This window comes from Pan paniscus, chromosome 9 (assembly GCF_029289425.2).
Source record: "Pan paniscus chromosome 9, NHGRI_mPanPan1-v2.0_pri, whole genome shotgun sequence".
NCBI classification, from domain to species: domain Eukaryota; kingdom Metazoa; phylum Chordata; class Mammalia; order Primates; family Hominidae; genus Pan; species Pan paniscus.
The window spans coordinates 36,700,391-36,723,106 of NC_073258.2; the positions used below are offsets into that span (position 1 = coordinate 36,700,391).

Here is a 22,716-nt window from a genome sequence, read left to right on the forward strand (position 1 = left end):
ATTCTGGATGTTTTAACAACCACCATCAATAGTGCAAGAACAAAGTTGAATGGCAGCTGACAACCTGCGTGTCCAGAAGGCAGTAGGAAGTGACCAAATCCTCTGTCCAAAGGTACAACTTCAATTTAGCTCCAGGAAATTAACACCACAAGAGACTGAGAAACTAGTGTTGCCAGATATGATTTTAAAAGAGAAGCTAGAAATCTGGATTTTTAGGTGAATCTTTCGATTTCTAAATTAGGCAATGAAATAACAGTAAGAAATAGAAGAAAACCTCAAGAAAACAGACAATACTATGTGCACCAAACAAAAATGCATCTGTAGGCTATGTGCGTCAATGAACTCCATTTTGTGATGGGAATCTCTGTCTTATGATATTAAAGGTGGAGGGTAAGATTACTCCATATATTTCTTGCACCTTTTTGGGCTCTTTAAAAATCTCCAGCCTGCCAGGTGTGGTGTGGATTTAGCAAAAGTTCATAGTAATCCAGGTACTTGGGAGGTTGAGAAGGGAGGATCACTTGAGCCCAGGAGTTAGAGGACGGCTTGGGCAATAAGCAAGAACCCATCTCCAAAAATAAAAGATAAATCTCCAACCACAACTGCTAGGAAATGGAAGAATCACCAAAGGTTTTACAGGTTGTCAGTGTTTTGCTGAGGCTACCATGCTGAATTGAATGATACACAGACAGTTGAACGTGTTAAATACTTTATTCACATTGTTTACAAACTATATCCACCTGGAAAACACATGAATCTAAAAATAGATTATTTTACAGTAATTCACATTTTTTAAAACAAGTTACTTTGAAGTTCAACTCTAAGTAAGGAGGTCTTCAGCCTGTACAGCGATTCAGTGCCTCACCACTTGATTCCTGCTCTGGTGAAACAGAAGTCCTAGGGGCAGTCCACCTAGCTGTCAGTCACTGATAACTTACATACCAGTGATTGATGAGAAAATGTCAGTGCAGACTTTAACCTATGAACATTTATTGGTGTAAATTCACTGTCACTATTTTTGTCAAGGAAATACGTGTTTTAGCGCTTGAATACACATCAGGTAGAAAGACAAAACAAAAAAGACACACAATTTAATTTGCCATTACAGAGTTGTTAGGACATTTCCGGTTTCATAAATGTTTAACATCTGGACCAGAGATGGAATCAATGAATTTCGATTTTATTGTGTTGACAGTTTGAATCATAGAAACAGCAGTGATTTTGTAATTGATGCCAGTGTCTGTTGACTAACTCTGCATATCAGATGCCACCCTTCAGTTAGAAGGGGGAATAAACTCAGCAACAATTAATAATGTGGTTAATGTTAAGTGTTTAAGTCCAGAAGGATGTCTGTGGAAGTTTTGCTGAGTGGTCAAAAAGATGCTCTGGTTAAGAAACTTTCTGTGAACCTATGTTAAATCCAATTATGTCCCAGCTTGATGGCTTAGCTCTTTCATTAATTAAGGTACTTTTCTGCCCAGGTGCCGTGGCTCACGCTTGTAATCACAGTACTTTGGGAGGCCGAGGTGGGAGGATCACTTGAGCCTAGGAGTTCAAGACCAGCCCTGGGCAACATAGTGAGAACCCGTCTCAAAACAAAAAGGGATACTTTTCTATGGATTTTTGACTTTAATAATTTAAAATTTAAAGTATGTATGTCTTATATCTCACCCTCTCCTACCATAACCTGCAAACTAATCATGCTTTCCCCCACCTTTGGTGAGCTGCCACAGTTATTTGAAAACTTTTGAACCTTTGGGATGGGAGCACTGGATGTGTCTCTAATGGCAGAATTGAATAGTTTTTCTCTGATCAGCATCAATGGCATGGGCTGTTGTCATTCCACAACTCTAGGAAAATAAAGTTTGATCAAGACACCACAAAAGATCATCCCTCATCCCCTTAGGGAGAAGAAAGGATTTCTTAAGAGTTTCTGCTCTCACCCCCCGTAGACAACAACTCTGAATCCAAATGTAAGCTGAGATGTGGAGAAATTTTATCAGCATGTTTGCAGGTTAAAAAAAAAGAGAAGAAAATGAAGCCTTTCGAATGTCTATTGCAATCTGATTGTTTTAAAAGACAGAAATCCATAAAATGAGCTTGATGCCTGGAGCAGATCATAGCTTGTCTTCCTGCCACCCGTGTGCATTTTTTCCAAATTTGTACACTAACCTTCGGTCAACCCGCTCCAAAATTCCTGTTTTATAGTAGTATCTGAAAAAGCAAGCAGAAGAGAAATTCTGGGAGAGCTTGCACCCTAGGAAAACAACAGAACACAAACACTGTCTCCTCATTCCTTTCAGGTGACAAGGCTGGTCTTTGGTTACCCTGGTATTTTCATGCTCTGTTATCAACTTACACTTAAACCTTTCCCAGACATCTTGAAGACTGAACCTCACCATTCTCAGTTCAAAACGTGTTTTTCTTTGTATGTGTGGGCGTGTGAGATGGCCTGGATTCAGAGTGATCCCTGGGGAATACTGCCAAGAATGCTAAGGACAGCGTGTCAATTTACAAACCATAATCCTACCTGTAACTAAGAACCAAAGTTTTGTCTCATGACCTTTCCATTATCAAGTAAAAAACCTGCAAAAACAGTGTAATTTTCTACAGCCAGCCATTTTATATAACTCTTCTTGAAGGCTCATGGTATTTTATGCCATTAACTTACCTCAGGGCTCTGCTCAACTTTTCATACGTCATTCTGTCATTTTTCTTCCTTTGTCCCCACATCTTTGCCAGGGCTTCCGATTTAACCACCCGAAAAATTCCTTGTTCCCTATCTTCCCATTCCAGAATGCCACAGTTTTCTTCAGGAGATAGAAGCAGGTCTCGTACAAATTCCCATAGATGAGAACTTTGGAGGCCTTTTGAAAAGGGGAAAACAACTATTTACCATTGTTTTTTAAATTAATTAATTCATTAATTAATTTTTTTGAGACAGAGTCTTGCTCTGTCACCCAGGCTGGAGAGCAATGGTGCGATCTCGGCTCACTGCAACCTCTGCCTCCCGGGTTCAAGCGATTCTTCTGCCTCAGCCTCCCAAGTAGCTGGGATTATAGGTGCCTACCATCATGCCTGGCTAATTTTTTGTATTTTTAGTAGAGATGGGGTTTCGCCATGTTGACCAGGCTGGCCTTGAATTCCGGACCTCAGGTGTTGTACCCGCCTCAGCTTCCCAAAGTGCTGGGATTACAGGCGTGAGCCACCGTGCCCAACTTGTTTTTTTAATTTTAAGAGAAGAGATGTACAATTTCTCGCTAGGTCATGAGAATTGCTGCTTTGTGGAATATTTCCCATTGTTATGACTGATTGCTCTACCTGGAAACTTACTGAGCTGTGACATGTCTGTGTCTCCCATCGAAGCAATTGTGAAACACACATTCAGAGACACCCAATTTACATGACTGGCAACACTGTGACTCACAGATGTTCTATGGAACTACGGTTTAACTTTTATGGAATGAATGAAATGACAGTCAAATGATCTTTTCATTCTTCTTTCTGACAGGCAGCATGGTTGTACTGATTCCACAGCCATAACTGTCTGGGTGGACTGATCCTGCAAATTCGTTTTTCATGAAAGGCTGGTATTTCTCTTATTCTATGATATGGTGGTTAAGACCAGCTCTGGAGTCCCATTATCTGAGTCTGGGTCCTGAATTCACCTCTTCCTACCTTTATAACCATAAACTTTTAGGGTTGCTTCATCTATAAAATGGGATAATAAAGAGTACCTGTCTCCTAGGACAGGTTAGAGGATTTAATGATTTAATACATACCCAGTGGTTAGAATTATGCCCAGCACATAGCAATTGTTTTCTACACACACATTTGTGAAATTACAAGCTTGACACTGCTCTGGGCCGATCTCTTAGTGCTGGGGAAGCTAATAGGATTGCCAATTTCCAGTGTTTTCTTTGTTATCCTCCTCTGAGATGAAGCCACAGTGGACCCAGGATTGGATCTGGCGCCAGATGGTGGAGCCAGAACTTGAACCCAGGGAGTTTTCATTCCAAAGCTAATGTTCACAACTATGATCATGTCTTTCATAGTAGGTGTTCAATAGACATTTAATGGATAATTATTAGCTATGATTTGTTTAGCGTTTGCTATTGTCAGATGCTTAATCTCACCCACTCGTATGAGAAGAAATCAATCTGACTTTGATAATACGTATAAAAGCAATCACTGATTTCTTTACTACCTTCCTTGGGGAGTAACTGGTCCAACTCAAACGTTTAGTTTCAAAGCTTATTAAAGTAGATGACTTTGTCTTAGGAATGGTTTTAAGAAATTAGAAATGAAAACTGGCATCCTGCACTTACTTGTTCTACTATGACTGTGACAGTCTTGACTTTTGATGCCACTTGTTTTCAAGCAGTTGGAATCAGCATCTGAAATAGAATAATTTATAGCAGTGGAAAGGGATATAGAGGCCACATTCAGACCTCAAGTCATACCCAAACGAGCAAATACTAATTGAATGCCTCTGTAGTAGAAGACACCACATTAGGCACTTTGGGGGTGATTACTAGGTGGCAGGTGTCAAGATGCTTTAAGATGTGCCTTTGAGGAGCACTTGTATTCAATCTCACCCCACCCTGATGAGAATAAATAAATCTGGTTTTGATCGAGGCCCATGCAGGGCCTTCCTAGGAGGCCATGGTAAGGACTTGGGACTTTATATCAAAGTGTAGAGCAAAGATCCTCAATTTAAGAAGATCTCTCTTGCTCCTGTGTGGAGAACAGACTGGAAGAGACACAAGTAGAAGCAAAGAGACTAGAGCTTATGAAGGGTAGAAAGCAAGACGTTAACTCCGTGCTGATTTAAATAATAACTCAGGCTGAGTCACAACCTGAGACACCTGGACAAGCATTGTCCCAGAGTAGTATATGAGTTTTTAAAATGGTGGCACCAGATCTGCCCCTCCAGCTCACACTCAGTCTCCACCGCTTCTCTTAGCCCCCTGCTTGCTTGGCCCCAGCCACCCTGGCTTCAGGCTCTCCGGAAACGTGCAGGCACATTCCACATCAGGGGCTTCGCAGTTGCTCTTCCACTTGTCCAGCACGTTGTTCCCTTGGATACTTGTGGTGCACACCCTCATCTCAATCCTGTTTCAAAATCACCTTCCAGTGAGGTCTCCTCTGACCACTCAAGTTGGGTCTGCACATCCTCCCCACTGCTCCGCATTTTACATAGAATATTTGAGCATATTCTATGGTGTATTTATTCATGAAGTTCACTGTCTGTCTGTGCACACGAGGGGGCAGGGATTTGTGTTTCCCAACATAACCCTGCAGCACCTAGCACACTGCTGGGCATATAGTAGGTGCTCAGTATCATCGCGCAGCCACTGTGCTATGCTATAGTAACTGTACTGCACCACACTATACTAACTATACTGTTCTATACCACTCCATACTGTACTATGCTAACTATACTGTACTATACCACACCATACTGTACTATACTAACTATACTGTACTATACCACACCATACTGTACTATATTAACTATATTGTACTATATACCATACCATACTGTACTATGCTAACTATATTGTACTATACCACACCATACTGTACTATACTATACTAACTATCCTGTGTGGTACATACTATGCTGTACTAACTATACTCTACTGTAGCATACTATACCAACTATACTGTACTGTACCATGCTATATTAACTATGCTATACTGTACTATACTATACTACACCAACTACATTATACTGCACTATACCATACTAACAATACTGACTGTACTGTAGTATACCATGACAACTATACTATACTATATCATACTGCACTGTTCTGTACTGCACTATACTAACTATTCTATTACTGTACTGTACTGTACTAACACCATACTACAGTGTACTATACTATACTATACTAACTGTACTGTACTGTACCAACTGTACTATATTACATTACACTATAGTATACTATATTTACTGTACCACACTATACTGTACTATACTATATTAACTGTATTGTACTGTACTAACTATACTATATAGTATTATACTGTAGTATACTATACTAACTATACTGTACTGTGCTATACTATACTGTACTGTATTATACTAACTATACTGCACTGTACCAACTACACTATATTGTATTATACTGTAGCATACTATACTAATCATACCACACTGTACTGTAATAACTGTACTATACTATACTAACCATACTGTACCATATTATATTCTAGTGTACATACTGTACTATATGAACTAGACTGTACTAACTATACTATACTCTACTGTACTATACTATACTAACTATACTGCACTATACTATACTAACTATACTGCACTGTACTGTAGTATACTAACTATACTGTACTGTGCTACACTATACTAACTATACTATACTATACTATACTATACTATACTATACTATACTATACTGTACAACTATCCCTGCTGCATCGTCTAGTATGTACACTGTCATTGCTGAATGAAGGAAGGGCAGGAATGACATCCTGTGCCCCACACTGCTGCTTAGGGTGACCTCTCTCAGTGCCGCTGGGTCATGTCACCTCGCCAGCTGAACATCCTGCAGTGGTTCCCCATTTCTTCCAGGATGAAGGCTGCACATTAGATAGGCCTTTCACAGACTGACCCCCACCCAGATCTCCAGTCTTATCTCTTTCTGCTTCCCAACGTTTTCCCTTCCCTTAGGTCAAATGGTTCCATTGAGGCAAGGCTTTCTTCTGCCTCAGGACCTTTGCACAGACTCCCCACTCTCCACTTCTACCCAGCGGACCTCTCACAAGACCTCTTCAGGAAGCCTTCTCTGAACTGACCCTCTGGGTTAGACCCCTTATGAGCCCCATAGAGAGCACCTGTGAGTTCCTTGGTATCACAACACTGGGCCTACCTTACTGGAAAGATCCATCTCTTTTTCTCCTCCACTATCAGCTGATATTTATGGAGCACTTACTAAATGCCAAGTGCTTGTTAAGGGCTTCACATAGAGTATCTCATTTCATCCTTATAACAACCCTGGGTGATACTATTATGATTTTCATTTTATTGAGGAGGAATTGGAAGTCCAGAGAGCTTAAGAATTTTTTCCAGATGGTGGAACCAGAGAGTTCTCATTGCAAAGCTAATGTTCATAACTACTACTTTATCATGTCTTTCACAGCAGGTGTTCAATAGACATTTAATGAACCATTATTAGCTAAGATTTGTTGAGCATTTGCTATTGTCAGATGCTCACTCAACCTTCCCCACTCTTATGAGATATGTCTATTACTACCCCCAGATCGATCTGTTGTTTTGATTTAATCTTTTAGGAGAAGAGAAAACAAATGGAGTCATAAACAAAGGTGAATTATTAAGCGTGAATAGACAACAAGCTTTCACTGAAATGCCAAAATGGCAAGAAGTGGGAGGAAAAACATTGTCCTTTTGATTTTAATGATTTCTCCCATGTTTTGGATGAAGGGGATCTGGCTTGGTAGGAGGAACACAGTACAGATCAGCATGAGAGGGGTTTATGAGGCTGATGGGAATTTCTTCGGTGGGTCTTTTTGAGATAACCCTGTTCTGTCTGTTCCTAGTTCTGCAGTGATGGCTTTGAAGGTACTCATTGGTCGACTAGTCAAGGCCTCACTTGGCTGGTGGTGGCAGGGCAGGGGGCCAAAGTCATTACTGCAATGTTAATACTGAGGCAGGTTCCCAAATCAACCTCCACCAGCGCTGGGTGGTGGATCTGTAGCACCACCGTGAACCCACTATATTTCTCTGTAAATGCCAGTTGTGTTTCAGGGTGCAGCTCACCCTGGCTCACAACTTTTGTCATCTTGACTATGTCCCTGCAGCTGGTGGGGGATGCGAGGAGACATGGCCCAGGCTCTCTGCAGTCTGTGGGATTTGGAGAGGCTTGGTTGGCCTTGAGCCTGGACACTTTTAAAATGTGGCCAAAGGATGTATCCTCAATTGTTTATTGCAAGCACTCCAGAAGCTGGGGTGGGGGCCTGAGTTGCAGGGTTTCCAAAACAAGTTTATCGTATCCCCATGACACTAGCAGTCCAGCCATGGAGCCCACACCCCATGCCAGGCTGGTGCAGAGAAGCTCTGAGGCTCAGGAGCAGGGAGGTGCCTGGCAGTGAACCCAGGACTGTAGGCTTGGTTCCTGGGCCCAGAACACCCTCTACTGGCATTTCTGCAGTGGAGGTGGGTGAGGAGTGGGACAGGTGGAGAGAAGAGACCAAGCAGAAAGGGAATGGGTTGCTTCACTTTGGCCAGCTCTGACAGTTTTGTAGCTTGTGTGTCTGGGCACCTTCAGTGGGCACTAAGTTGAAAATCATCCTGTTGTTTGAATTATTGTCAAGCTGGGCCCAGAACTTGAGGAGTTTCCGGGCCTTGGATCTCAACTTAGTGGGCAGCAGAGTGAATAGAAGGGCCTGGGAACATGTGTGCCTATGTGCATATGTGTGTGTGTGCGTGCATGTGTGAGTGTGCATAGCACACAATGTAAAAAGCACAGGCTTTGAGGAAATGTGTTGGAATCTCAGCCCTGCACTTACTGGCAAGTTATTACACCTCCAGTTTTCTCAGATGCAAATGGACATAATAACACTCCCTAATGGAGCTAGAACAAGGATTAAATGTGATAATGAAGCAGAACACTTGGCACAGTGTTATGCTTAGCACATAGTAAGTGCTTAATAAATGGTAAAGACAGCTATATTCATTTTCGTTGAAGACCCAGTGGGAACATTGCTGAAAGCCCCAGGATGCCACTTTCCTTATTGGCCAGGTCTTGGTCTTTGGATGGGAAATCAGCACTGAAAGGCAGCCTCTCATTTTTGGGTCAGGGAATATCTGAGATCAGGAAACATCACCTGAGCCATAGGCACCATGATCACGTGTCCTGGACTTTCTGGAATGGGCTCATTGTATAAACTACCAACGTGTTGTCTTCATACCTCCCCTTGTGCCCATCAAACTATCCATTAGGTTTCTGTTTGGGGAAAGCATGATCATCAGGGTTGGGGGAGAACCAGAGATGGTCCTCAGGGGTCTCGGGGGAAGGCCATGAAGTCCTGGCCAAGGCATTGAGGCTGGAATAAGGCAAAGCCTCTGGGGCTGGCTCTCAGGTGGACTTAAACTTCTTAACCCCGAGTTCAGTCTAGTTCTAGGCTCCCAAATGGAGCAGACAGGGAAGAGCCCATGGCACCAACCATCAGCAGAGGGCTTGTCTCCATGAGATCATGCTCCAGAGATGCTAGCCCAGAGCCCTTGCCCCACCACTTCTATTTCTAGAAACTTCTCCCCACCTCTTCCCCATCGCTGGGTCCGGGCCACCATCATCATCACTCCTCTGGGCAGGAGCATCCTGGCTAGACTGCTTTCTGACCCAGACAATAGCAGCACAAGAGATGTTAAAATGTAAGTGTGATCTGATCACTTTCATGCTTATGACCTTTCAGTGGCTTCCCAGCTTGCTCAGAATGAAATCCTAACTCTGCTGCCCACAAAATGGTGAGTGATCTGGCCCTATCCTGCTCTCGGCCTCAGCTCACACCCCTCCTTCTGCTGATGCTGCTGAGACTACTGATGCCGTGAGTGTTATACAAGTTATTATGCCTCCACTATCACAGAATTGAACTGCTCAGTAGAATCTGAGTGGTTCAAGATGGCAGCCACCTGTGGCTATTGAGCACTTGAAATTTGGCTATGCAACTGAGGAGCTGAATTTTAATATAACTTAAGTAATTAAACTGGCCCCGTGTGGCTAGTGGCTACTGTACTGGCCAAGCTAATGCTAGACTCACTGGCCTTCTTTGGTTCTTTCTCTAAGACACCAAGATTGTTCCTGCCTCGTGACCTCCGCACTGGCCATTCGCTGCTTGGAACCTTTTCTTCTCTCTCTTTTCCTGGGTAACTTCTTCTCATGCTTTAATTCAACTATCTCTTCCTCCAAATAGCTGTCCCTGGACCCAGTTTAAATGCAATCTTTCCCCATTACACACAAAGCATGCTGATCTTTCCCTTTATAATATCATCGTGATGAGCAGTTATGTATTTATCATTTGGGTTATTTAATATCTCTACCCCGACCTTGCCTCAATGAGAGCAAGACTCAAATAGTGCTCATCACCACAGCTACAGTGCCTAGCTCTGGGCCTGGCATATAGTAAGTGTCCAATAAATGTTTGTTCAAAGAATGAAGGAAACAGGAGAGAAATAAATGGGTAAGGGGAGCAAAGGCATGAAGGGCTTTAGATTTAGACACACCTGGGTCATCTGTTGCCTTCTAAGCATGTCACCTTTAACCTCTAAGCTTCAGTTTCTACCCCTATGAAAAGGCTATAGCACTAGGACTTGTCTCATATTGGGAAGATTACCTGACACAATGCCTATAAAGATATTAGCACAGGGCCTGGTTCACAGGAAGCACTCAATAAATGCTAGCTGTCATCTTCATCCTTATCCTCATCATCATAATCATCAGCACATTGAATCTAACTGTGGCTAGTTATATATTCAGGTTACACCTACTTCAAAAGAACTTACTGGACACACCTTCTCTTTCTATTGTATTAGCTTCCTTTTGTCGTGTGGAAGGCAGGCTGGTAAGTGATTCCTATTTGTAGGTGAAGACACTGACCCCTGGAGACAGGGTTGGTCAGGTCTAGGTCACTACTACTTAGAGAGTAAAGCAAATGCCTGCCTGTGGCTCAAGCCTTTGGCCACAGTAATGTCTCCCGGGCTTCATAGGCTCATTTCTTCCAGGGGCTTTGCCTGGGTTAGGTGTGGTGGTAAAAGCTGGGATTTACATCCCCCAGGCTGCTGCAGATGGATCACAAGGGATTCTACCAGCACCAGGAAACGGTGTGTGAGCTTTGTTCACAGGTGGGTGAGATGCTACACCCAGGGGCCCCGAGTGATGAAACCTGGCAGAATGCAGAGCTGCTCGTGTGAGGGCAGCTGCGGTCTGCGGAGCAGGGTGCACCTGCTTAAGCCTGTAGCGTGTGGTCCACGAACTGGCTATTCCTGTGCTAAAGCACCAAAAACAAAACGAAAAACGAAATTCCAAAAACTTTTGTTAACTAGGATCCAAGTAACGTGAGTCCTCAGTTGATTGTTTGGGACTGTAAGGAGGAAAAAATCATAACCCATAAGAACAGTCCCTCTGTGTCTGCCCCTCCAGCTTGCAGCCCTCAGAGGCCTTGGAAATCACCACGTGCTCTGCTCCCTCTCTGCCGATGACTGAGCTGAAGCCCATGGGGGAATGGGGTTTGCCCAGGACCACATTTCCTCCTGGCCTCTGGGCCAGGGACTCAGTAACTAATAGTAATCATCATTGTCATCTTTGAAAAATGAAAGCACCAAAGATCCCTTTCCCGAGCCTTCTTCATCTGCCCAAGTGAAACAGGGAAGGTTAATCATCAGCATCGACAAGGTTATTTGAGATCCTCCATCGTCTTCTAATTATAAACTCTACCTGCTTAGTGAGCTCAGAGTCTTCTTAAGCATTATGAACCATAAGGCTTCTAATAGTATTATTAGTGTATGACAAATGGATACTGGTTTGGGAGCATCTACACTGGTGGCGCATGCTGGGCTCTTTGTGTGCATCGTTTCTCAAACTTACCATGACCCACAAGGGTCACACTATTTTACAGATAGGGGAATGGAGTCTCAGACGATAAGCAATCCATAGACCCAAGCTATGGTCCTACAGACCCACACCCACGCTCTTTCTGTCACACTCTTGCCACCACGCTTTTCCTCACTGCGTTCTCCAGGTCTGGGATTGTTTTGGTTCATCAGCTTTTCAGTATGATCCTAAAAGAATGGTCAAGCCCATGTGCCAATGACAACCTTGACAGAGCCTTGGGTGGCTTGCGCTTGGTTACTTACAGTCTTTGATGGTGGCCTTGCTTTCTTCAGCGTCATTAAAAAAGGAGTAACCTGGGAAAGAAAAAGAAATCCAGAAACCATACCATGCAATCCTGGTTTCCACTGGCCAGGCCAGGAGAGGGGGTGTTGGAGGGAAGTGGAATGACTGTCCCTCTTGACGTTGGTTACAATTTAGAGGGAACCTTGGAGACCATCTGGTCTTAGAGTGTCACCCTGAAGCCATCCCCGAGAGGTGATAATTTCCTCATTTTTAAAGGTCATTTGGAGGGAGCACCCAGAACCAGGCTTCCCAGCAGCCTCTGCAGATTTTCTGAGCAGGCACTGGGGAGTAAGCTCTAGTCTAGGGTCCAGGGCTGGGCTCTGAGCTGGGCTGGGCTACTGATCCCTGTGCAGCCTTGCTCACTCAGTCTCTGGGCTTGTTGGTTTTTCTCATTGACATCACGAGATAAAATACCCACTAAGCTCCCCTGTGGCTAAGAGTCTATAGTCTCTGACATGGCCTCTAATCCCTCGGGGATTGGAATGCCTGTTATGTGCTGGTCAGTGGGGAGAACGGGCATAAGAGGTTGCAAGAAGTGCAAAGCTCTATGTGAATGCCGAGTTTAATGAGGATGTGGAAGATGATGTCAGGACCTTGTTTCTCTCCTCTGTAGAATGGGGTGGGCTGGGGTTGAATGAGGAGTCTGAGATTGTGTTTTCACACAGCAGTTTAGGCTGAAGGATACTCATGTCCTAGCTTGGTCCAACACGAGGACTAATTTCTACTTGCTAAGCAGACTGGAGCAGGGCACAGTTGTGATTTTTTATTCTTGGTGTCATGTTCTCATTGGTTTTGGTCAGCCAGGCGCCTCAGTTGACTCTGTCCAAAGGGCCGACTGAGAACAGGATGGGAGATTGAAGAGGGGCTCATTCCCCTCCTAGGCTGTGGAAGCCAACCTCTGACCTTGCTTCCCAGCAACCAGTGTCCCCAGGTTGCTGGGCCCTTAAATCCTACTGCAATACCTACGGAGCTGGATGGTGCCGAGGCCTTACAACCCCCTTCCAGCTCCTCTCCTCCATAAAACTGCCTTATTCTGTGTCCTGTTCTGCCAGAGTCAAAACCTATGGGGTAGTATAAGGCATACATGAGGTAATAACCCCCAGTTAACTGTAGAATTTATGATCTAAATGGAGACACTTTTGAGGATGAAAGGTAGTGCTATGGTAATAATAATTACTCCAGGATCACAGGCAGAAACGATGTTTCCTGGGCAAATGGGAGACAGTGTGAACTTTGATCACAATATATATATCTCCACAATCTACAATCCACATATCTGACTGAGAAACATTAAAAGAGGAATTTCAGAATGGAGTAGATTGGTGGAGTAGATAGTTTTACTGCTCAATATGGAACACTCCTGGCCTAGAGAGTGCTTGAAATCCCACCATTAAAGGTGGCATTGTGATTGCAGGAATTCCTTACAATAAGAAGAGGTAATGTATGACCTATTAAAAAGCAGTTGGCTTTTTTAGGTTTAGCCTATTAGTTTTGCACAGGGCCCTGGGGTAATAAAACCAGGGACAGGTTTTTTTTTGTTTTTTTTTTTTCAGGATTTTGCTCTTTTTGCCCAGGCTGTAGTGCAATGGTGCAATCTCGGCTCACTTGCAACCTCCACCTCGTGGGTTCAAGTGATTCTCATGCCTCAGCCTCCTGAGTAACTGGGATTATAGGCATGCACCACCATGCCTGTCTAATTTTGTATTTTTAGTAGAGATGGGGTTTCACCATGTTGGCCAGGCTTGTCTCGAATTCCTGACCTTAGATGATCTGCCTGCCTCAGCCTCCCAAAGTATTGGGATTACAGGCCTGAGCAACTGTGCCTGGCCAACAGGTTTTTTGTTGTTGTTGTTGTTTGATGCAACCATTGCCAGGCAAGAGAGGTGCTTGTGGTGGGAGATGCCAGCACAGGGGCTGCACAAGAGCATGGAGACAAATGAGGTTGACTTGACATTTGGCCAAGCTGGCATTGCCAAGCTGCATCTTTTTCCAGAATAAAATACAACCCTCTCTGTGGCCCTAGGATTTTTGTGCAAGCCTGTTCCCTTGGGAGGATCCTAAATGGAGTCCCAAGCTCCTTCTTCTGGAGCCACTGTGACTTGGTCAAACTTGTCCTCTTTCAGGGAGTGCCCACTCTGAGCACAGGACACAGATCCCAGCTCTTGGCAGGTCATTGTCACTGGAGTTTTGGCTCCCAGGGCCCAAGCCATGTAGTGCCCAAGGGCCACCATTCTTAGCTTTTCTGCCCTCAAGCGCTCATGATGGATGAGGATCAAGAGGAGGCCAAAGAATCACAGAGCAGGAGGGTCCTCTGTGGTTTTTCTGTGCAAACAAGAGTCGCTGTCATATCCTCCTCTTCAAGCAGGGGGCTATTAGACTACTTGATTATCTCCAGTGGTGGGGATCGTCCTATCTCCTGTATCTTCTGAATTACCTTTTCAAAAGAAGGTACTAACCTTTAAAAAGATCCTTCTTAAAATTGAGCTGAGATAGGCTTCCTTTAACATCCTATAATACGCCTCTAGATTATATTAATGATGATGGAAACACAGCTGCCATTTACTGCATTTCCATCTTCATATGCTGTTCTAGGTAATATTTCCCTGAATCCTCTCAAAAAGCCCATGGAGGTGTCATTATCCCATTGGACAGATGAGGCAGTGGGGATTCAGACAGGTTAAGCCACTCGCCAGAGGTTCCATAGCTCGGAGTATTGGAGCCAGGGTTGGAACACAGATCTTTCGGATCTCCAAGCCCTTGCTTTGTACTGACTTTCTGTGAATCAGCCCTGTTTGCTGTGTGACCTTGAGGAAGTCACTTAATGTCTCAGGATATCAGTTCCTTTATCTATGTGTGACTTTGAGACATTAGAGCTCGATGTTCTCAAAGAACCTTTCTGGATTGAAAAAATGTTCATCGACATTCTGCATGCAAAAGGCCTGTTGAAGAGTTAAATAATGCTATTGGCGCCACCTTCTGGCCACTTGATCCTTGACCATTAGGAATGTGATGAAATGATAATTAGTTGGACTCCTGTAGAAAAGGGAAGGTAGTCTATTTAATTTTATTCCTCTTCTGCTTAATGAGAGATGAAGCACAAACCTCTTTTTTGTCCATCCTGTGTGGTTTCAAATCATTATGAATATACTGTATTATTATCAGCCTGGTGCCTGGGCAGTCCCTGAACGTGGTGTCCGTTTTTCTTTCTCTCTTTTTTAAATGCACTCAATTTGCATTTTTGTAACTTGCTTCCTTTTCCCTAAAATCCCCAATTCTGGCATACTAGCTTCCAGTTATTGAAGGTTTGGGTTAACGAGAACTCCAGTTAGTAAAATTTTGCTGTGCAAGTCACACGATGGGAAAGGACTTCTCAAAGTTGTTTGGTCCTAATCCTGGTCCCTCCCCTGGAGGTCTGGCCCTCTGAACACTGACCTTGTGTGCGGATGTTCTGGAGGATGAAGTACAGGTACTCGCCGCAGAGGCCAGCTGCCTCGACGAACTCCTCCTGTGTCATGCTGCACAGCTGCAGGCCACTGATGTTGAAGTGGCAGAAGGAGATGCAATTGGTGTCCAACTTGTACTGGTCGCAGCAGAACTGGAGCCACTCCCACACATGGCGCTTAGTCCAGTATTCAGGGTGGACTGATGTCCAGTATGAGTCACAGGCTGCACCAAAGGAGAAAGAAGTGAGGGACAACAGTCCCAAGACAGCCTTCGAGAGGGCCCCTGAAGGAGGCATCAGTTAAGTAACATCCTCATTCCTCAGCCAATAAGTTGAAAGGGCCTCCAGCCCTGGGTGTTCTGCAGAGCCCAGGTCACCTTCTATTCTGCAGAGAAAACCAGAGGGACTGGATCCTACAGATGAACTTTGGCATCATAGAAGGAATGACAGGGGCAAGAAAGAACCAGACTTGGTGCTGATGCTCAAAAAAAGGCATTTAGTGGAGAAACAAAGAAAACAGCCCTTCAGTTATTTGATTCCAGATAACATGATATCAAAAGCACAAACTCAGCTGTTTGACAAGCTGGGTTGAAATTCTGATTCTACCACTTTCTGCTTGGCAAGGTCTGTGGACATTGAAGTCTCAGTTTCCTCATCTGTAAAATGGGGATAATATGCTCAATGCCCAGGACTATTATGGAGTTTGGGGTTAATGTATGTAGAATGGCACACAGAAACTTACCAACCAATTCAGTAGTTACTAAATGCCTACCGTGTGTCCGAAACCACTTGAAGCTGGTTTGATTCCCTATGCTTTAAAGGGCAGCTGCCCAATGCTGGCTATTTGTTTCTGCACAGTTACTGGCCATCTTGTGCCAAGAACCTTGGGTTATTAGACATTGCCCAGAGTCTGACAGTCCTTGCGTCACCATAGTAGGCACCTCCAGAGGAAGGTGGTCATGGGAGAGTTGGTTGTATTGTTGTTCTTGTGTTTTTGGTGGTGTTCGGAGTAATTTCTATCCTGAGATCAGAGCCTCTCACTCCTTTAGAGGAGTCGTGTACCTGCCTAGACAGTTGTGAGTGCCGTCTGTCTGGGAGGCTGGCATGTGGCTCTGCCTGGCCCAGGGGCAGAGATTTGGTGTTCAACAGTTCTGTCCTTCTGTTTTTAGGAGAAATGGAAAGTGGGGTGGACATAAGGTATGGAAGAGGTGCGGTATTAGATACTTGGTCAGGCTCTTTGACATAAACAATTATTGTATCTGCCATGGAAAACATTCATTCATTTATTCATTTCATTCAATAAATAAAAGCTTTAGTTTCCTTACTGGTAAAATTGGAATAATTACAGCACCTGTATCATAGTGTTGTTCTGCAGATTAAATGACTTAATATACATAAAAGTACCTGGAACAGAGCCTGGAGGATTTAAATGTTATTACAAACATTATTATTGAATATCTACTATGTGTGCAGCCACACGTTGTATGTTAAGGATTCATGGTGGACAGGTTTGGTCCCCCGTCCCCCAGGAGATCACAGAAGAGGAACTTGAAAGTCATGAAGGACTTTCCCAAGAACCCACGCCAGCGTGTGGCAGAGCTGGATTTGAACCCTAGCCTGAACTCGAAAGCCATTGCTCTCCCCACACCACCATACCGGGTCAACACAGAGCAGAGATGGAACGTGAAGAGTGGCTGAGGCACGGGGAAAGCTGGAGAGAACACAACACGAGGGCCTGAAAAGAAAGGCAGAGAGCAGAGAGTGGCTAAGGTGACGATGACAGAAAGGGTCCCTCACATGTTATACCCCATAGCAAATGGCAGTGGTGCGATTTGCAGCATTTAAAGGTGAGTAGAACTCGCACCATTGTCAGTTGCTGATGATTCCAGGCAGGAGGTGGGTCCTCTGCCGGTCAGGTGCTACTACTCACTCAGCACCCTCAGCCAGCCGAGGCGCTACGCGTTTTTGTCGTCTCAAGTTTCTCAGGTCCCCTCAACAATCCTATCCAGTAGGTGTAATTGGGCTATTCCACAAAAGAGGAAATAGAGGCTCCCCTTAAAACTCAAAGGTCTTCCAGAGATCTCTTTTCCCACCGAAGGGTGGGTGGAGGGGCAGTTGATTTATTTTATTTAAAAATTTTCAGAATTTTATATGCATTAAGATCAAAGCGTCAATATTGTGCCAGGGTGCTTGAGGCTGATGTCGTAGCCTCTACCTGGCAGATAGGAAGAGCCAGGGAGCCGGTGAGACCGATGACTCAGGTCTTGCTCACTGGCCACTGGCTGGAGCTGGCTTACCAGGCCCGTGGGGGCTCTTCAGGGCAGGCAGGGATTCCTGGCAGAACAAGGGGCCATTCCTGAGTTCGGCCTGAGCTTTCATCTACTGATTTCTGGCTTTAGTAAACCTGAGGGGCCTTTGGACTTTACTGGCGTCCCGTGAGAGATGTTTATGAGCCTTGACATTTTTCAGCTGCGGGCCCTGCCCTAGATGGCCATCGGTGTGCGGCCGTCGGAGGGCACAGTTGATTTCTTTTCATGGAAAGGTTTCGCCAAGGCTCTGTTCCCCTGTTTCCCTCCCCTCCCCTCTCTGCTTCCACCCCCTTGTTATTTTCTTTGGCACTTGAAGAGGGCCATATTGTTTGCGGAAGCCAAGGGGGCCTCAAGGATTCGGAGAAACGCCCAGGCGGGGAGTCGGCCCCACACTGGGGAGGTGTTGCTGGCGCTGGCTCCCTGCTCCTCGGCGCTCCGCTTTGAAGCTCACCCACAGAGCGGCTTTGTGTGCGGCCTCGGCCCCTGGAGGGGAGCCAGAGCCCTGCGGAGGCTCCCTCTCCTCATCCGCAAGCTCCTTCCAAAGCCCCAGAACTGGGAGGAAAATGGCTGCTCTGGGTGCCATGGCAGGCCTCCAGAGGCCGCTTTTCCGGGGGTCCCATCCCCAGGACGGGAGGAGAGCGGCAGAGCGGAGGCTGCCCAGACGAGGGAGGCCGCTGTCAGCCCCTCCTCACCCGCCCCTCTCCTGCTCTCCTCTTTCAGGAGGCTCCACGCCCCAGAGTCTTCCCACAGCGACTTCTCTTTGGATGGAACGTGGTCCCCATCTGCCTTCTCCTGAGGAATCTCTGCTCATCCTCACTCCCCCTCGCAGAGGTCTCTTCCTCCTCACTGAGTGCCCATCAGGCGTCCTCCTCATCCCTCCCCTCCAGACCTAGAGCTTTTGCTCGCCCTGAACCAGGAGTGCTTGGAGCCTGGCCTAGCCCACCACAGGCCTACCTCAGTGAGTGTGACTGACTGACCAGGTGACTGACAGTCACTCTCTCCACTTTACACGTGAGGAGATTGCCGTTCCGGGGACTGACGGGACCCCTGTAAGGTCACGCGGCCTGTCAGTAAAGGAGCTACTGAAGAGGGAAAAGTGGCATTTTCCCTCTTACCACGCCCCACTCTTCTTGGTTGAGGAGGACCAAGTTGGGCACACATCTCAAGACTGACTAAAGCAAGATTTGGATGAAGGTAGATATGTGTAATTGTAATTATAAATAATGGATAAGCAGAGCCTGACTAGAAAAAATAAAAAATACCATCTAGATTTGAAGAATCAGAAAGAGGATGGAGAGACTGAAGATGATAGTGTTTAGAACTTTAATGAAGACATGAAGAAGACCCTTTTGCTACTTGGAAGACATGAACTCAGGGCAATCAAATAAGGGGTTATATACCCGCAGAATATATTATTTTTAATGGGTTGTGTTGTCTGGAAATGTAAAGTGTTTTTCTCAACGCTTCTATCATTTATAAAATAATTTCAACATTTTGGGAAAGTTGAGCCATGAGGCCCTTCTGCCTATGTCGACCAGTAGAGGCCCATCATGGGCCTGGTAGGCTTGATCTGAATGCCCATAGGTCACTATTATTAAGCAGCAGGCTCTGCCAGCTCCTTTGAAGTCTGAAGTGGGTCAGGACACTTGTTTCAGGGCCAGCTGCATTGGAAGGAAGAATTGAACTAGAGAGAGTTTTCAGAAATTCTAGGGGAATTTTCACAAGTGATGCGATAACCTGAGATGCATTTAAATTCAAAAGGAGGATTTTAGCTTTCAGAGCTGGGTGGGTGCACCAGATGCCCGCAGGGTCAGCAGATAATGTCTATGCCTGAAGTGGCCCCCATGTGGAGACAGTGGGGATTGGAAAGTTCATGCCAAAGTGCACAATGGCTACCCGACCCCTTGCCTTGTGGAAAGGTGGGCCTTGTGTTGCCAGGACCAGATTGCTAACTGAAATCTCCTGATTTCTATTTTCAAGTGTGGCAACTGGCTTGGTTTTTACAAAACACCACGGGAAGCCCAGTCAAAATGTCTTCATGGGCTGGATCACTCCTGGCCATCACTTTGTGATGAAGAATCTCACAGGCTTTTGGCCACTTGTCTCCTTCAAGATTATTGTTTGGAGTGGGCATGCTAAGACTTTGAAGGATTCTTTTATGGTTGAATAATATTTTCTTCAAGTTAAAACTTATCTGGAAAAAAGCAACCCTGTTTTACTGGGAGTGGAGGTGAAGGTATTAGCTCCAGGAGGCTCCTTTAAAATCACTGTTCTCAAACTGGAAACCAGGATTCCTATATTTTGAATTCCCCTTCAAAGTTGAAAGGGCACATGGTCTCTCACACTTAGTGGTCCTGCCTCCTTGGACTCGTCTGCAAAATAAAAATAATAGGACCTACTTATCTGGGCTATTAAAAGGATTATGTAAATTAATACATGGAAAGTACTTAGAACAGGGCCAGGCATATGGCAAGTGCTCATTAAATATCATCCACTTATACTTGTCAATATTAGGGTTACCTCCTGGGCTTCCCATGTCACCACTTTAATTACATTCCTTCAAACACTTCTAATTTTTTTTTTTAATGTGTAAGCCAGCTGCTTTGTCCCTTTCTAGACCTTCGGTTTATTTTCTTCATAAAAAAATAGGAGTTATATTAGAAACCAAGCTTAGAAACCAAACCTAGCTAATTTGTCTTTGCATTGCCAGCCTGAGTTAGGTCCCTTAATGCTGCCATCTTTGGTTTAAAAGCTGGGGACACAGGCGAGTCTGTGTGACTTTGTAAAATTCTTAATCATCAGGACACACACAAGACTCAAGCTTCTGAAACTGAGCAGAGGAGAGGGTGATGGTGGTGGTGCTGTATCCCCAGGGTGCACAGAGCAGGTAATTGAAAGTCACGTAATATTCATTATGCATCTTCAAGAGAAAGATCAGAGGGTGAGTCCATTAATCCCCCACTTCCTTCTTTGTTATAGATAACTGATGTCTTCTCAATCTTATGCAGTGTCCTTAAAAAATCATTTCCAGGTCGGGTGCAGTGGCTCACACCTGTAATCCCAGAACTTTGGGAGGCTGAGGCAGGTGTATCACCTGAGGTCAGGAGTTCAAGACCAGCCTGGCCAACAAGGTGAAACCCTGTCTCTACTAATAATACAAAAATTAGCTGGGTGTGGTGGTGCACGCCTGTAATCCCAGCTACTTGAGAGGCTGAGGCAGGAGAATTGCTTGAACCCGGGAGGTGGAGGTTGCAGTGAGCCGAGATGGCGCCATTGCACTCCAGCCTGGGTGATAGGACGGAAACTCCGTTTACAAAAAAAAAAAAAAAAAAAAAAAAAAAAAAAAATCATTTCCAGACATGTCCTTTGGCCACCTCTTCCAAATGGATTGTTGTCCCTAAACCCTTCCTATATAAAGATCCTGGAACCCACACTGTTCATTTTCTTGGAGCCTCACTCAAAGCAAAAATTTTGAGGGAAAATTTTGATTTTTGGTTTTTTTGAGACAGGGTCTCACTCTGTCATCCGGGCTGGAGTGCAGTTGCTCGAACATGGCTCACCGCAGGCTCACCCTCCTGGGCTCAAGCAATCCTCCCGCCTCAGCCTCTTGAGTAGCTCGGACCGCAGTTGTGCAACACCATGCATGGCTAATTTTTTAATTTTGTAGAAACAGGGTCTCACCATTTTGCTCAGGCTGGTTGGTCTTGAACTCCTGGGCTCAGGCAATCCTCCTGCTTCAGCCTCCCAAATTGTTGGGATTTCAGGCATGAGCCACTGTGCCTGGCCTGATTTTTATATTACAACAAAATAGATATGCAGCAGAATGCAAAATTTGCAGGTTCTAAAAGAAGTTTGAGCTTAGAGCTTTCAGTTATGTCCCTCTGGAGCGGAACTTGATCTTTTTCCTCTGCTGATTGGGGAGCAGTGGTAAGAAAGTTTGTGAAGCTAGATGAACCTGCCAGCTACAGGAATTCTGTACAAGAATCCAATTCTTGTTCCCAGCCAATGAGCCTGTTGGAGTGGAAGGGACCTTCCAATGGAAGTCACAGGGTTGGGTGTGGCAACTGAGCCTGGGCTGTGGAGATGGACCTTCCTGATTTGAAATCTTGGCTCTTCAATGGATTAGCTGTGCAACTCTAACAAACTGTCCTAACCTCTCTGGACCTCAGCTTCCTTCACTGGTAAAATAAAAATAACAATAGTACCTATATCTTAGGAGGTTTGTTGTGAAGAGGAAATGATGCAGGTAAAGAACTTAGCCTAGTATCTGAATGACAGTAAGTTTTCAGTATAAGTCACCTGTTATTGGTTATTATTTTGGGAATACATTTGTTCTTAGCGAAACGGGGCCTTCCTCAATCTAGCTGAGGAAAAACTACAGTAAAGCAAGCTCAGGGCTTGGCTGGGACAAGACAGACAGTCTGGGTCAGAGGAGGCCCGAGTTAGACAAACTTGGACCATAATTAGCATGATTTACTAGCATAGGGAGTTGGGAAAGTGTTTTGCCCGGGGCAGCACTGAAGAGAGGTGGTGAATGAACTGGATAGCAGGGGCACCATCAATTGCAGCTTTGTCACTGAAAGGAAGGACTTTATGAGGGAAAACCTGAAATGATAAATGGCTTTCAAGTTTCCTCCCAGAGCCAGTCCAGCTCCATCCCATACCCCTTCCTGGCTTTCCAGCATAGCCTATGGAAAGAGACCATGAGATGGAAAAGTAAAGTCCAGTGCAGCATAGGAAACTGTATAGAGAAAACAGAAGGGCTGGCTGCAAAGCAGCCATGGCCTTGGGAGCGTGGAGTTAGGAAGGGGCCAAGAGAGCCAAGCCCTGAGCAGTCCTGGGGCCATGGCCACCCAGAAGGCTCAGGTGCATGTCCACTGGGCTAGAGGTGGCCAACAGTGAGTCCTCCTGAGGTGTGGGCGCTGCCACAGGGCTCACCTCAGACTTTCAGATGATTTTGTATTTGTTGATCTGGTTTTGACTTAGAAGTTCTTAGATTCTTTCCTTTGTATCTGCTCTCAAGCTTCTG

The 22,716-nt window shown here is 45.0% G+C and overlaps 1 protein-coding gene across 3 annotated transcripts in view; it reads right to left on the minus strand.

The window, feature by feature from the left end:
• Positions 1 to 692: 692 nt before the first annotated feature.
• The window catches only part of ELF5 (E74 like ETS transcription factor 5), a 33,027-nt gene continuing 11,003 nt past the window's right edge, over positions 693 to 22,716 (minus strand). The window contains exons 2-6 of one of the 3 annotated variants that reach the window (XM_057299028.1): positions 15,369 to 15,602; positions 11,897 to 11,947; positions 4,329 to 4,397; positions 2,672 to 2,867; positions 1,526 to 2,214 (exon numbers count right to left, since the gene is read on the minus strand). In XM_057299028.1, coding sequence (XP_057155011.1) covers positions 2,118 to 2,214; positions 2,672 to 2,867; positions 4,329 to 4,397; positions 11,897 to 11,947; positions 15,369 to 15,602 — 647 coding nt within the window. In that variant the 3' untranslated portion in view covers positions 1,526 to 2,117. Of the gene's footprint in view, positions 2,215 to 2,671; positions 2,868 to 4,328; positions 4,398 to 11,896; positions 11,948 to 15,368; positions 15,603 to 22,716 lie in introns of all 3 variants that reach the window. The other 2 variants (XM_055093844.2, XM_055093845.2) reach the window with 2 other exon arrangements.